General features: G+C 35.9%; 1 protein-coding gene across 1 annotated transcript in view; it reads left to right on the forward strand.

Annotated features, from left to right (window-relative positions):
- Positions 1 to 16,072, forward strand: part of LOC110019435 (vesicle-associated membrane protein 711-like) — a 24,747-nt gene extending 8,675 nt beyond the window's left edge. The window contains exons 3-4 of the mRNA XM_020717089.1: positions 11,501 to 11,664; positions 15,514 to 16,072. Of these exons, the coding sequence (XP_020572748.1) occupies positions 11,501 to 11,664; positions 15,514 to 15,607 (258 nt within the window). The 3' untranslated portion in view covers positions 15,608 to 16,072. The remainder of the gene's footprint in view (positions 1 to 11,500; positions 11,665 to 15,513) is intronic.
- Positions 16,073 to 16,586: the final 514 nt, after the last annotated feature.

Raw genomic sequence — 16,586 nt, forward strand, 5'->3', positions numbered from 1 at the left:
CCCGCCCGCCCCCCCCCCCAACCAGAGGTTGCCCCGGCTCGGCTTCTAGCCCCGCCGCAGCTGCTGGCTCTTGCAGTCTGCCTTTGCCGACCCCCGCCGCCCGCCGTAGCTGGCCCTTGTCGGTCGCCCATCACAGTTGGTCCTTGCCTGCCGCTTGTCGCCTCCCGTTTGCTGCCCGCCATAGTTGTCCCTCGTTAGTTGCTTGCCGCTCGCCGCCGCCGACCCTCGCTCGTTTCCCTCCACCCTTCGCTGACCCCTGCCAGTTGTAGCCGCTGCCTAGCTCTTACCGCCAGGCCCAACCCACCTCTGTCGGCCCTAGCCTGCCACCGCCAGCCGCCGTTTGCTGCAGACACCATTATTCATTGGTCATCCGCTCACGAGCTTCGTGTTTAGTGGAGCAAGGAATACATGAAAGGTATATTTTAACACTGGAGAGCACATAGACCCAACCGTTTTATAAAAAATATAGTTTTTTCTTTAAAAAAATAAAAAAAATACCCAACCAAACACATTTTATATTTTTTATTTTTGAAAACAGATAAATCCTAATAATACCAAATATCTTAATCAAATAAGCCATACATTTTCTAAAAATAAAAAAATAGAAAACAAAACAAAATAAAAATAAAAATAAAAACAAAAATTGAAAATAGAAAGTGATTCCATATATACCGTAAACTTTTAAAAATTTAAATTATTTTTATAACTAAAACCTAGAATATTTTAAAACTCTTTTCAAAACTTAAAACATTCTTAAGCATCAACTAACATCAAACAAACTTCAATCCTCAAACAAAATTTAACAAACTTCAATCAAACTCTATAACTTCAAATAAACTTTAATCAACTTAAACAAACTTCAAATAAGTTTCAATAAACTTCAACATACCATAAGTAAACTTGCCAATTAAATCAAATAAACTTCAACAAACTTCAATAAAACTTCAAAAATTATAAGCATTTAAATAAACTTCAAATACCTTTGAACGAACTTTAACAACCTTAAAACAAACTTTCTTTAATTCAAATCAATTAACTTGAATCAAATCTAATGAACTAAAATCTCCAGCTCAAGTAAATCAATACAATTCGAACATTTTCAAAACAAATCAATCCAATCAAACTCTCTCAAACCAAATCTAATTTCTCAAATCCAAAAAATTAAAACCCTTTTTCAAGAAATTCACAATTTCAATTCTTAGGACTTGCATTCTTCCCATAGTTGGTTAATCATTTTTTTGGCTCTTCAATAACACATCATTATTAGATTGTAAGTCCTAACCTTTCAATTTCAATTAATTCCTTTTAAACCCATCCATCGATACGAGATCTTGAAATATCAATCTTCAAGATGCCGTGTAATCATGTCTGATATATGCCAATATTTAATTGAGAGTATTTTTGGGAGCTATAGCTCCTGCGATGCAACTAACTTTGAGAAATTGCTCCATAGAGATACTAAATTCTAGAATAAAATTAACTCGTGAGTGTTGGGTAATGTGAAGACCCGGTCCATTGCAATTAGCTTCCTGATTAAAAATCTCACATACCGCTCACTTACCCTCCCACCTACCGCTCACTTACCCTCCCACCTACCGCTTACCTACCGCTCACCTATCTACCTACCACCTACCTCTCTCATAGTTTCTATAAATAGTCTATTATGGTTTGTCATAAGCCAAGCCATATGCCAAGCAAGGGCCAAATCAAGTCCTCTAAGAGAGAAAGAGAGGAAGAGAGAGAGGAAGGGAGAGAAGAAAATAGAGATTTTCTTGTAAACGTCGAGGCGCTCGACGTTGTAATTCCTCGAAGAAATAAAATGCTCTGCAGCTCCGTGGACGTAGGCAAATTTATCGAATCACGTAAATCCGTGTCGCTCTAGTGTTTTTTCTGCATGCAATTTTCTCGTTTTACTGTCGTCGTTTTACACAACAACTGGTATCAGAGATTTGGTTCGGATCTAAGGAAAAATGATGGGCGGAGATGAAGTGATGGCATCGAGGATCGAGAAATTCAATGACACAGATTTTGCTTACTTGAGGATGCAGATAGAGGACTATCTTTATGGGAAGAAACTTCATATTCCGTTACTGGGAAAGCGACCAGAAAAGATGGAAGAGGCGGAATGAAGTTTGTTGGATCGACAGGTTTTGGGGGTTATTCGATTAAACCTGTCGAGATCAGTTGCCCACAACATCATCAAGAAAAGGACTACTGCAGATCTCATGACATGTAGATCTCATGGCAGATTTATCAAATATGTATGAAAAGACATCGACGAATAACTATGTGCACTTGATGAAAAAGTTATTCAACTTGAAGATGACAGAAAATGTGTCTGTTGCTCTACACCTGAATAATTTTAATACTATCACAAATCAATTGTCATCTGTTGAAATTGATTCTAATGATGAGATACGTGCACGGATATTGTTGGCTTCATTATTAAATAGCTGGAAAGCCATGAGGATGACAGTTAGCAGTTCTGTAGGTAAATCTAAACTGAAATATGATGATATTTGTGATTTGATTTTGGTTGAGGAGATGCACAGGAAGGATTCTGGCGAGGCCCCGTGTTCAAGTTCGACGCTGAATGTTGATTCCAGAGAGAGATCTCATGATTGGAACTCAAACAGAGGAAAATCAAAAATCAAAGTCTGGTCAGCAGAACCTGCTGGAATTGTGGCAAGACTGACCACATAAAAAGGAACTGCAGGAATCCCCTAACAAGAAGAAGAATGATGACGCTAATGTTGTAATTGAAGAAATACATGATGCGTTATTGCTGGCTGTTCACAGTTCTGTTGATGTCTGAATCCTAGATTCAGTGACTTCCTTTCATACATCTTCCCGTCAAGGAGTTACTGCGAAATTATGTTGCAACTTTGAGAAGATATATATGGCTGATGGAAAAGTTTTGGACATGGTGGGGATGGGAAACTTTGATATTGCACTACCTAACAAGTGCAAGTGGAGTTTACAAAAGGTCAGACATGTTCCTGAGTTGAAGAAAAATCTCATCTCTGTTGGGCAGCTCTCAATAAGGGTGGTCATTCGAGGGTGGTCATTCGGTAGTGTTCTCAAATAACACCTGGAAGGTTACCAAAGGAGCATTAGTACTGGCTTGGGGTAAGAAAACTGACACACTATATATGACTACAGGTTTACTCAGACATAGACACACGAGTCAGATATGCATTATGGGGAAGCAGAAGAAGGACAATTTCCGAAAAAGTACCAGAGCGCCAAAGACAGGAAAACCGGACTCTGTACAGACAAATGGTAGAGAACCACAGAGCTATGAAGAAATCTTGCAAGATGAGAATTCAAGCAACTGAGAGCTGACCAAGAAAGGGTAGACAAATTCCCTGCAAGGGAATCAAACTTGGAAGCTGACAGAACTTCCACCCAAGAAGAAGGTATTGCACAACAAGTGGGTGTACTGGTTGAAGACTGCGTTTGATGGCAGTAAGAGGTACAAAGTTGGACTTGTTGAAAAGGGCTTTCAGCAGGGCTTTCAGTAGGGGCAGGATATTGCTAATGTAGTGAAAGTTGTAAGCAAATACATGAGTAACCCAGGAAAGAGCTTGATGGTACGAAGCTACGTTAACGGTGATATATCAACTGAGAGTGTTACTCGTGAGAAGCTGAAGTTTTGCTCAACTTCAGCGGTTTTCTGGCGTGAAGACAGGGGCTTTGGGTTGTAGAAGTGGAGGATATCATGTTTGAAGAAAAGGTCGGTACAACTAGTAGATGATGCAGCCAGTAGATGATACAGTCAATGTTTTAGTCTCGAATAGGGAGAATTGTTGGGTAATGTGGAGACTCGGTCCACCGTAATTAGCTCCTAATTAAGAATCTCACATACCGCTCATCAACCTTCATACATACCGCTCACCTACCTCACGCTCACCTACCACACCCACCTACCGTTCACCTACCTCTCACCTCCGCTCTCCTAGCCCGCTCTCCTAGCTTCCATAAATAGTCTCTTATAACTTGTCATAAGCCAAGCAAGGGCAAATTCAAGTCCTCTAAGAGAGAAAAAGAGGAAGAGAGAGAGAGAGAGAAGAAAATAGAGATTTTCTTATAAACGTCGAAGCACTCGACGGTGTAATTCTTCATTCTTGTAAACGTCGAAGCACTCGACGGTGTAATTCTTCGAAGAAATAAAATTCTGCAGCTCCGTGGACGTAGACAAATTTGTCGCACCATATAAATCTGTGTGTCGCTCTGGTGTTTTTTCTGCGTGCAGTTTTCTCGTTTCATTTTTCGTTTTACTGTCGTCGTTTTTCACAATAGTAAGATAAGGGAAAAGCCCTTCTATAGACCCATAAATTTTAAAGATTTTCCTCATCTGAGTGATTAGATACATTTTAATGTAATTTTTATATCTCTCAAGGTTCTATATTATTTTTTAAATAATGCATCTGATTATTTAGGTAAAAATCTTCTGAGATCTATGGTGGATTCTAATCCGATGCCGGACAAGAGAAAATAGGGATGAAATTAGATATGGAAAAGAAAGAAAGAGAGTAAAAAAAATATGCAGATTCTTGCGCTTCATCCCCTACCATGATCATGACATTCTCGTGAGTGTTTTGTTTAATTTCGCAATCGTAGAAATGCGGTGTCGACATCTACGTCGTGTCGCTTTATCTATGCATGAAAATATGAGTTTCACTTTTTTTAAGTAGAAATAGTTATAATTTTTATTTGATATGAAGGATTTAGGTGGCACAGATGTAAAAAAAGTAAAGTTTAGCTGTTAAATATGTAAAAACATAAGAATTTGTGGTATGCATGTAAATGCCCCTAAGATTTAAGACACCATAATTTATGCTCTCCTAGTGTGATCCTTAAGCAACCCATGATTTGGCCAGAAAGTTCTCTTTGTTATTCCTCGGTGACCAATGTTGAGCATAGAAATCAAAAGTCTTTGGGTTAGATCGGCAAACATGCCCAATCTGGATTGAAGTTTAATTGTCCGAGAACTGACATCAGCTTTTGTCTCTTCTACAAAATGAAAAAGCTCAATACAAGTTACTTTAAATTATGCAAACTGTTTTCAATTTTGTTAAATGCACGCTTTAGGAGCCGAGTGAATCGATGTATTGCAAGATTTAGGGTTTAGGAGTAAACTTTTTTAAAAAAAATGATGTAAAATTAAATATTTAAGGGCAATAATCCTAACATAAAATCTTAAAAATTCATATGAAAACTCAATGATAATCATCAAGTCAAAGATAAGTAAGCACACACAACTAAGAAATCTAAAATAAATAAGTAAACATTTTATTGAATAAGGTAGTTTTGACTTCAGACTTCGGCTTCAAGTGTTTCTCCCACTTTCATCACTTAGGATCCGTTTGGCGCATTTGTTGATTATTTATAATCTGCTGATAAACACATTATTCTGATAATCTGATAATCTGCAGATTATCAGAATTATTTGTCTTGCTGTTTGGGGCAGCTTATTCAGAATAACTTATTGGTGGTTAAATGATATTCCTGCCCCTATCTGATAAAATTGTTTGGGCAGCTTATTCAAAATTGCTTATTGGTAGAACAGAAACATATAATGCAGAAGCATACGATCATCACAGATCAGTTCTAAGAGATTACATACAGTTCTCAGACCCTCATGAGTACCAGGAGAACTAAAAAAAGTACAAATACAAGTACAACTAAAATAAGAAATATTAAAATATTTAATTTCAGACTCTGACTACGTTTGTTCTCATCTGCACTGTCAACCTAAGAAAACACTGGATTCCCATGACTGTTGGCATGACTGCTGGCAATGTAATACGTGAGACTATCAGCCCACCGGAAAAAACCGCAACGAGCTGAAACACCCTTGGCACAATCGTAGAACCGTCTGTCAAAGCTATGAGACTGACGTGACGTGAGCAACGGAGACGGTAGTCCACAATAACACAAAATCTCTCTGTCTGTAACTGATATCCTGGAAGTCATGTTGGTATAACTGCGAAAAAAACAAAAGAATCAAATGTCAGCTCAAGATATTTTTAAAAAAATCAAAATTAAATGCATATGAATATAAACCTATAATCTTATTAAAGAAAAACTTGGTAGATCAACAGCCACAGATAGCATCTGTGTTAGACTCCCTTAAAACAATCATATTAGTCAAACTTTCACCATCATGATCTTTAAATTCATTAGAGTCTATATCATCCTCAGGTAATGAATGCCCACCCACAATTACTGTAGGTTAGGTTGCTCGAAGGTTGCTCGAAGACATTCAGTTCATCATTGTCAGTCATACTGAAGTCTGTATCTGATCGTGAGGAATATCTTCGGATGAAGTTATGTAGTGTCATTGTTGCAACCACAATATGCACCGGATGGAAAGGATACGACGCATATCACGTAAGATGACCAACTTCTTCTTCTTTCAAACTCCAAATGTTCTTTCAATTACCCCGCGTAAAGATGAGTGACGTTTATTAAACATTTCCTTTTTGCCACGTATTGTGCCACTACCTCGCTCAAAATCAAGAATATGATATCTTGTGTCAGGGTAGGGCTTCAGGTATCCCCTTTACATAGGATATTCTGCATCGACCAGATAATATTTTCCTGGTACGAAAAACACTATTAATAAAAAATATTACCTGCTCAAATATACAAATTGCAAAACAAAATTAACCTGATGGGGGGTGAGGGAAACACTGTGATCTATTCCTAGTGGCAAAGGAGAAAATCCGACTGTCATGTGCACTCCATTCCTAGCTCACTATCACAAAAGTAAAACACATGTTGAAGTCGCATACAACAATGACATTCTGAGTTGTTTAACCACTCTGACTGATGTATGCTACCTTCTCGTGGTTGGGTAGTCGGGCATTAATGAATGCTACCTTCTCGTGGTTGGGTAGTCGGGCATCAATGAGGGTACCGTCAATTGCACCAATACAATTCTATTTAATTGTCCGTTAGAGAGTAATAATATTGTGAAAGTATGACTTGTAATAAAATAAAAACACTCATAGTTACCTTGAAATATGACATGTATCGGGGATCGTTGACAATTTGTTCTGGAGTGGTAGCAAATGATGGATCCTCTGGTTTAACTATTTGAGTTGCTAAGCTAACAAGAGTCTGTATCCTTTTAGACAAGTAACGAGTAATTGTTTTAGATGAATGCTGAAATCTTTCCATAGCTCCTTGAATTGATTCATTCTGTGACAGAATGTACAACATTATAGTCAACACCTCCCTACCCGTCGTTCTAGAAGAACCCTGGAGGCCGTGATTTAGACATAACTCGTGCAGAAGATCCATAAAATAGGTGTTGTCATTCTGAAAATATTTCTCAACATTATTGGATGGTCAGAAAGCATTTCACCAACCCATTTATCTCCAACAAAGGTGGACGTCATGCGGGGAATGTGAGCAGTGCTATGCCGATAATAATCCAACAACAATATCGCAACGGCTGTAGCAAGTGTCATTCTCCTACGTCGCTCACGCTGTGGATCCATCATAAATGATTTAAAATGTAAACATAATGAGTCCATAATAACAAATGCCTACAACAGTAATTAATATATAAGAGATTACAAATATTCGGATGTTCCAAACATTTAAAAAAAAGTACATGATTCAAAGTTCCAAACATTTAAAAAAAAACTGCATAAGTAGAAGTTCAATTAGTGCAACAAATACATATACAATCCACAAAAAAAAATCATTCATCGACCAAAACTCGCAAATATTCGAGACACATTTCTGGCTCTAGCGCCATGAATATTTTCATTCGAGTTGAATTCTCAAATTTTTTCACACACTGTACGTGAAATCGCCTATTGGTCACAACTTCAGGTACAGTATCCAAAAGCCTCAGACAGTCTAATATGCTAGCATCAGAGATAGCTGGAGCTGCAAAAGCTTCAATTAAACGATCGAAGGAGATGTTCACAAAATGTTCCTTCTCTTTATTTTTCTTAGCAATCCTGGGCCTCTTTAAAATTATGCTGGACTCCCCCATATCCCTCTGGTTAATGCTAGACACTTCTTCATCAGATGTCAATGGTTCAAGTGTGAATTCATCTGGTATCCCTGTAAAACCGCTTTCACTAGGGTTGAAAGCAAACTTTCCCGTTGCGACAACCCATTTAAACATTACGTCCAGTTTTTCTTCAAATTTCGGCTCAATTCCGCACTGCTTATATTTTTTCGCTGCAGGTACCACCTGTGACATAACATTTAGAGGGAATAGTTAGGCAATTATAATTAGAGAAAATAATTTGGGAATCTAACAATTCACGGATTAGATATAAAATTACCTCTAATTTTTCATCCCACCATTCAGGTGGAGCATCAATGTCCTTTTAAACGAATCTCAACCCAAGCCGGTAGATCCACGTTTCAACTCCTTCAATATTTTTCATTCCTTCTTTAATTGATCCCATTTGTTTTTAAATTTAAGCCTGTCGTAATCCCTGTCACTCAATTCTTTGAATCTCTTAGCAATGTTTAGTCACCCTTCCTTATTAAAATACATTGTTGGCATGTTCCCAAGTTCTATTTCTTTTATACAAAGATCGCAAAAGATATTTGTTACTTATTCAACCGCTGTAGACATGATGAAACTATAGACAACAAATGAGAATAAAAAGGTTTTTAATTTCGAATCTCAATAGCAACACTAGCCAACAACAACATCAACCCAACAACCACAACAGTCTCCAAACAACAACATTAGCCACCAATACAAACAACAACATAGCTATTTGATCAAAAATAAATTATAAATATATAAACACAAATGATTTATGTGGTTCGGTCAATGACATACATCCACAGTAAGACATCGAAAATACTTTATTATGCAATTGTATACAGTTACATAAATAAATCTGATGGGAGAACATTACAACTTGTAATTCTCCCTCATCCATTCTCTATTTTCAAAAATAATAAAAATACAGTTTCATAAAAATTCTCGCTCATATGTTATCCACTTTCATATTTGCTAAAGAACCCGTAAATCCAATGTTAGTTCGAATCTAAAAAATACAGAAAATCCATAAAGCAAGTAGAAGAATCAATACAGGTCCCAACCATTGAAACCCGATGTAGAACAACCAATACAACTTTGATAAGAACCAATACTACCATCAGATGTTATAATTGATCAAGGTTATAATTGATCCCACAAAATTCAATTGCAGAAAACCAAAAGCAGGTAATTTCGATCCATGTAATTGAAGATTCATCTAAGTAATTATAAACCAACCTTTTCAAATCTCAAAATCTGAAATGCTAACCACAAGCCTAGCTGCATGTCACAAACATCAAGACTAGAGAGCCCAATGTTAATCCCATTCATTCTATTCTTTTTTTTTAATGAACCACCCTTTTCATGAGAAAAAAAAAAACAGCTAGCAATAATATTCATCCATGAATACCCAATGTTAATGATCAATAGCAGAGGAAGGAAACATAAAGAAGAGAATAGAAGTAAGGAAAAAAAAATGATCAAGGTTTGTGGCATGCAGCTACAAACATATATTTGGGGACTATGTTGCAGTTTAACCCAACTAATAAATAAAGTAGATGAATCCTCTCAAATGTGTTTTCATTGCAATGAAAACATATAGTACCAATGGATGCCAAATTTAAATGCCAACCTAAATAGAAGTTACAATATGCATTAGGTTGTTGTTGGGCAATTCGAGAAGCCACAGGCACCGTAAAGGCTATAACCATTGCAATTATTAACATATAACGTAAAGCCTAACACCTAAAAACAGAAGTTACAGTGTGCATAGTACCGTAGAACCTATACAAACATATAGTACCAATGGATGCCTCATATATAATCAAACATTGCATTTTCTTGCCTAACCATATGCATATGAATTGTAAAGCCTATAACCATTGCCATTCTTAACATATAACGCAAAATAAACGTATGGAATCCTCTCATATGCATAATATAAATTCCTCTCATAAAATGCAAGACAAAAGTAACATAAATTCCTGCAAATTTTCCACCGCACAATAAGCAGCTAAACATATATATAACTTCACCAATTTTCTTTCATGGACTCATATTTCAGCAGCTAATAAGCTAGATACCTCTCATCAAACAAACAGAGCCATAACCAGAATAAACGACACAATATCATGCCACAAAACATATGCTTAAAACCAGACTCATGTTTTCAGGATCGCAGCTGGCAACCCAAATCCAACAACTAGTTAAAATGGCAAAATATTGGGGCACAGAAAATGAACCATATCTCAAAAGGCCTAACACCCAAAAACCAGCAAAAATGCGAAAAGCCACAGGATTCGAAAAAAAACTGATGTCATAGATCTAAAAACCTTAAATGGCATCATATTTCTCCGTAAAAAAAATTTCATTTTCTGAATCAACACTGCTCAGAAAGAAGATCAGAGCAAAGAAAGCATTCCAAGGCTCGCATATGGCAAAATCAAAAGGATACCTGATGATCAGGAAAGAAATGATCAGGAAAGAAAAAGAAAATGGAAAGGAAGAAGGTTCAATCTCCTCTAGAGCGACGAACCAGAACCCTAAACTAGCGAGGGAGAAGGCAAGGGAGATGGAGGGCTCCTCCATAATTCCCTAGGGCAACGCAGATGGGTAACGCGGGACGCGGGGCTCGGACAGCGTCGAGCGACATAAAGCAATTAACCAACGCGAACGCAGTGCGGGATCCTTACACAGGTGCGAACGCCTTAAACAAACAGGGAGGCGGCATTTTAAAAACGCCGCCGCTCTCATTAAGCGCCCCCAAACGGGCCCTTAGAGGGTCTTTGTTAGATTCATTATCATATTTGATTACCTTTTCAGCTGCCTAATCCTTAGTTTCTATTAATCCTCTTAATTTTATTTTTCTTTTTCTTTAATCTCTACCACTTTTCTCATTCTTAATCAGTAAAATCTTACAAGAATATTTTTTGAACATGATGACTATATTGAACTTCTAAAATTTATGTTACATTATACTAATATTTTCTATTGCTTTCTTGTTAACTTCTCTGGTTCATTCTTCCTCTATAAAACGTGTCAATATTCTTTCTTGTTTTATAATGATTCTTAAAATTCATTTTCCATCCTGCACAAACCATTCGTTATCCAATATCTCATTATCAAGAACTAAATTGACTTCATAAAATAGCCACATCAATAAATGGAAATATAACTGTACACCTCTTTTTGCTCAAGTTTTATGCCTGCTTTGCAATCCTTTCTTTGAGAGGCATAACATATTGCACAATTTTAAATATGGGCTAAAAAATTATTACCCGATTTGATTTAAGTTCAGTTAATTAAATTACTCTATATATATATATATATATATATATATATATATATATATACTGTAGTTAATAATTGTGTTACTTTGTGTTTTGTATGGCACATTTAAGTGAAGAATGGATTGGTTTTGTACCGGAAAGCCTAAATTATTATATTTTTAATGCATAATTTCTTTGCTAGGTGAGGAATGTCATGCTAGATAACATTGACAAAGTTCTAGAAAGAGGAGATCGATTGGAGTTGCTGGTTGACAAAACTGCAAACATGCAAGAAAAAACATTTCACTTCAGAAAGCAGGCCCGACGCTTTCAGAGCACTGTGTGGTGGCGGAATGTTAAGCTCGCGTAAGAAACTTATCAAATAATTTTCCCTAAACTATTATTTCCTATTTTTAGGCTTGATACAGTTGTGTGACTTGACTGTTTACTGACTTTTCTTATATTTTTCAATTACGTTGGAAATGTTTTTGATAAGCTATAAAATATTTATGCTGTACTTATGAAATAACATTTTTTGGTAAAATATTGATGCTGTTCTTAGCAAAAATCCAATGCAGAACTTAAGAAAAAAGAGATGTACACCTCACTTAACAGAAAAATGCTCACCGCAAGTCTCTCTGCCTACCACTCATCGGAAGCATCAATTGTTCGCTTCACCGGATCCCATCTCAAACCCGTTGATCCTCACTTCAACTCCTTCCAGATTTTCCAATCATTCTTTAGCTAATTTCACTTGTTTCTTAACTGCATCCCATCATACTCTCTCTTTGTCACCTTCTTGAATTTTCTAATAATATTTTGCAACCCTTCACTTGTTGAAATAGGTTGTCGGCCTATTTCCTAGTCCGGCCTCCCTAAGGCAAATATCGCAAAATATTAATTTTGTCTCTTTATCTCACATTGCAGATGAACCAACCACTTTTGCTATAACCATTGGATTACTTTGATGAAAAATGAATATTAATATAAATAAATAGGAATATCTCACCACACCACACCTCCACACACCCCACCACAGCTTCACATCTCCACACACCCCACCACACCACAACAACATATCCACACACCAAACCACCACACCACAACAAAATATCCTCACACCACACCACCACACACATCTCCATACCTTTGCACATGCCACCACAATAGCACATCCACACACCACATCACACCACACATTAGTAGTTGAACCACAACACCACACTACACACAGTACACCACCACACCACATCACTCAAATATCAAATCCAACACCAGATTCAAACTCAAACATAAAAAATGAAGCATCGGCAGCCACCACTGCCCCAATTCTGAATGTAAAAATCTCTAAAATTAGGTGTTACACAGAAAACACAAGAAACCCATCAAGCAAATCCACTAAGAAATTTTGTACAAACCAATACGGATGACAAAGCAAATCCACTAAGAAAAATAAGGGATAGAGGATACCGAAAGAAGAAGCAAATGTCAGGAAACCCTCGTCACAGGTGCCCGGGGAACGAAGAGAAAGAAGACGAGAAGAAACCGAAATAAACCGAGCAAATGCGGGATGAGGACAAGCAGGAGGAACGGGTCATAGGAGAAAACATGAGAGCTCCGAAGTGAGTTAGGGCAGAACACGTGAATCCGGGGCAGAAGAATATCGCGAAGTCGGGGGGTAGCTACGTAATAATATCACGAAGAAACATGGGTAGCGCTCCCTCTACCAAATGGGGCCTGAGAAGCTTGTAAAATATTTAATGTTCAATATCCTGATTTTGTTTTAGATCCACTAAATGTTCGGCTTAGTTTAACCGTTGTTGGATTCAATTATTTCAAGCTTATAAGTAGTACATACAGTATTTGACTAGTGCTACCCACTGAACATATATTTTATCGATAGAAGCATTATTTTGATAACACTGAAGGATTTAATTCTGCACCCCAAAAATTTATTGGGACTCAAATTTTATCACAAATGGTGTTTTTATAATGTACTTTTGGCAACAAGAAAGATAAAAAAAAGTTATGAACATATATTTTATCGATAGAAGCATTATTTTGATAACACTGAAGGATTTAATTCTGCACCCCAAAAATTTATTGGGACTCAAATTTTATCACAAATGGTGTTTTTATAATGTACTTTTGGCAAAGCCAACAAGAAAGATAAAAAAAAGTTTGAAAAGAAAACATGTCAATTTGGCCACTACAAAATCTTCTGGTGTATTAAAATAATAGAAAAAAAAATTTTTTTTGCTTAACCTTATTGAGAGTATAATATTTTGTCAAATACTTTGGATGTTATGCATATATAGAAAAATGTTTGTGATAATTTTATATGCATATTATTTGATCTTGAAAACTAACAAGATGCCAGAGGAATAGAGGAAGAGTATTTTGGTCATCATTTTTAAGAATAAAGAGGATGCATAAGAGTGTGTAAATTATAGAGGAATTAAGTTGATGAGCCATACTTTAAAATTATGGGAGAGGGTAATTGAACATAGGTTAAGACGTATTACAAAGATTTCTCATAATCAATTTGGATTTATCCCGAGCAGGTCTATCATGGAAGCTATACATTTATTGAGAGGTTGATGGAGAAATTCAAAGATAATAAGGAGGATTTATATTTGATTTTTATTGATTTAGAAAAAGCATACGATAAGGTTCCAAGAGATATCCTTTGGAGAGTTCTTGAGAAGAAAGGTGTTGATATGATCTATATTCAAGCCATTAAGGATATGTATACTAGAGCTGTTACTTGTGTTCGAACTGAAGAACTGAAGGAGGAAAGGAGGATTGACCAAATATTCTCCTATTTCTGTTGGATTACATCAGAGATGGGCTTTAAGCCTGTATATTTTTGCTTTAGTAACATTGGATAACATTATTAAAGCAAAATATATTCATAAATTATTCAGTAATATGATGAATATGAAATATTCAATAGAATAACTAAATAAATGTAATGTGCATATATCATATGTTACAAGTGTTTAATCTCAATGCTTTATTACGTTTATTATGTTAAGAACATACAAGTTTGCAGTAATGAAGATTAATCAATGATTAAACCAATAATAATGTTTCACTTTAAAAATCAATATAAATAATGGTAAATTTATGCAAGCATATATGATTATTTTTGTCAAACATTACTATAAATTAATACTGTGATATAGGTTATGTTGATATAAATGACAAAGCACTTGTACTAGTATTAAGTGTAATAAAATAGTTAAGCTTAACTCAAGGCCATACAAATTTTTCTATTTTATTGAAATAAAATAATTATTATAATATTTATAAAAAAAATATGCGATGAATATAAATCTAAAAAATTTTTGAAGTTGGGTTTGTTGTTATTTATGTGATTCAAATGACCAGGTAATCCATATCCATATTCAAGCACGTCTTACACACAAAATATAATAATTTGCATTGATTGCGAAGCCGGAACTTGAACTCCAAATACGGACACCCAAAAATGGCTAAAGCAAGCTTTCGTTCGTACAAATTTTTTTGCCAAACTTTTGATATATCTATGCCTAAAGATCTAATCATAGAAACTAAAATTCTATAATACTTAACAATGTAAGTCCTATAATATATTATGAGAGAGAAGTATAACTAGATTGAGAAGGATTGGCGGTGATTAATGTGTTGGCAGCGAGCTGAAGAAAAGAGGGGCCAACCACTGGTAACAAAGGAGTTACCAATGGAGCTCCGGACGATGGGTGGAGCACGGTGGACGGTCGGCCTACAAAATCGAGGGAGAGAAGCTCGGGTCGAAGCCGCGAGTGACAGAAATAACCTTAGAGGAGTGAAAATTGGTGGAACCCAACAAAGTGGGCATATTTCAGATGGGCAAGAGATTTTCGGATCGTAATAGACAGATTTAATACTTGGTTAAAGATGATATTTTAAACCAGCACAATTAATGGTGGTTTAAACTGCTATTTTAGGTTTCTTTTTACAGCAGTTTATAAAATGCACCATGGCAACTCCTGTGATATCCCCCCCTTTTTAGTAGTGTTTATTTATTTATTTCGTGGAGAGCTAATGTTCAAATTTGTTAGCCTGCTAGTAACTTGATGAAAGCTCTTATTTCTATTGCATTGCATTATGATTTTTGGTTTTCATTCAAATTTTACTTTAATATTTTTTTTCCTTCTAAATAAAACTGATTATGTTTAAATTATATTGCAGGGCTTCCTTGATTATTCTCCTATTGATTATACTCTATGCGGTGCTTGCGTTTGTGTGCCATGGCTTCACTCTTCCCTCTTGTATTGGCCATTGAGTGCAGCATGCCTCATTGTTTTTTTCCTTTTTTCCTTGTTTCCTTGGGGCAATTACATACAGACCAACCGAAACTTGCTGTTTACAAATCAACCACCTTTTGTCATCGAATTTTCAAATCCTCCCTCAAATATTAAAATTCATGGTAAAACCCCAATCCATGTTTTTCATTTTTATCAAATTCTCAATATTTTGATCGTGGCACATATTAATACATTAATTCGGCAGTTCAAAAAAATGACTCGGGTGGTTAATTTGTAAATATCAATATTTCAGTGGTTTGTATGTAATTATCTTCTTTTTTTTCCGTGTATCAAAGAGGTAGATTACAATTTTTTTATTATATTGATGATTCCTGTACAGATGTCTGGTTTTCTGCATTTATTGTGTGCCATTCGATGTACTCTTGTGATCGTGCTGAAATAACATTGTGATCTTTATGAAATGTATTATATTTTCACGTAAAGGGGCCGTTTGGCGTGGGCGCAGTTTGTAAAATATACTAAGAATGTTACATATCTCTCATATCCTATGTATTTACTTGTATAGCACTTAAATTTTAGTTCTTACACACATGCCATTTCTGCAGAAAAATTGTACATTTCACTTTTTAAAAGCCGAAGTGGTGTTATTTTTGGTGAGGTGACGGAAAGATTTGTGGTGTAAATTAGGGCTGTCTTGAGCCAAACACGAACAGCTCTTTGTTCGCTCGTGTTCGGCTCGTTTTAGCTCGAAATAAAAAAATTTATATAACTATTTATATAACAATATATTACATATATTATTTATATAATAATATATTATATATATTTATGTCAAAGTTTAAATCATAACACCTCATGTAGTAATGTGGTTAGTGTCATTCTTTTGTATAGATTTGATCCAGGTTTGAATCCCACACTTTACATCTATTTTTCTCAATTTTAGTTTAACGAGCCAAACACGAGCCGAACACGAACACGAATATTTAAATCGAGCCG

Source organism: Phalaenopsis equestris, unplaced genomic scaffold (assembly GCF_001263595.1).
Source record: "Phalaenopsis equestris unplaced genomic scaffold, ASM126359v1 Scaffold000055, whole genome shotgun sequence".
NCBI lineage: Eukaryota > Viridiplantae > Streptophyta > Magnoliopsida > Asparagales > Orchidaceae > Phalaenopsis > Phalaenopsis equestris.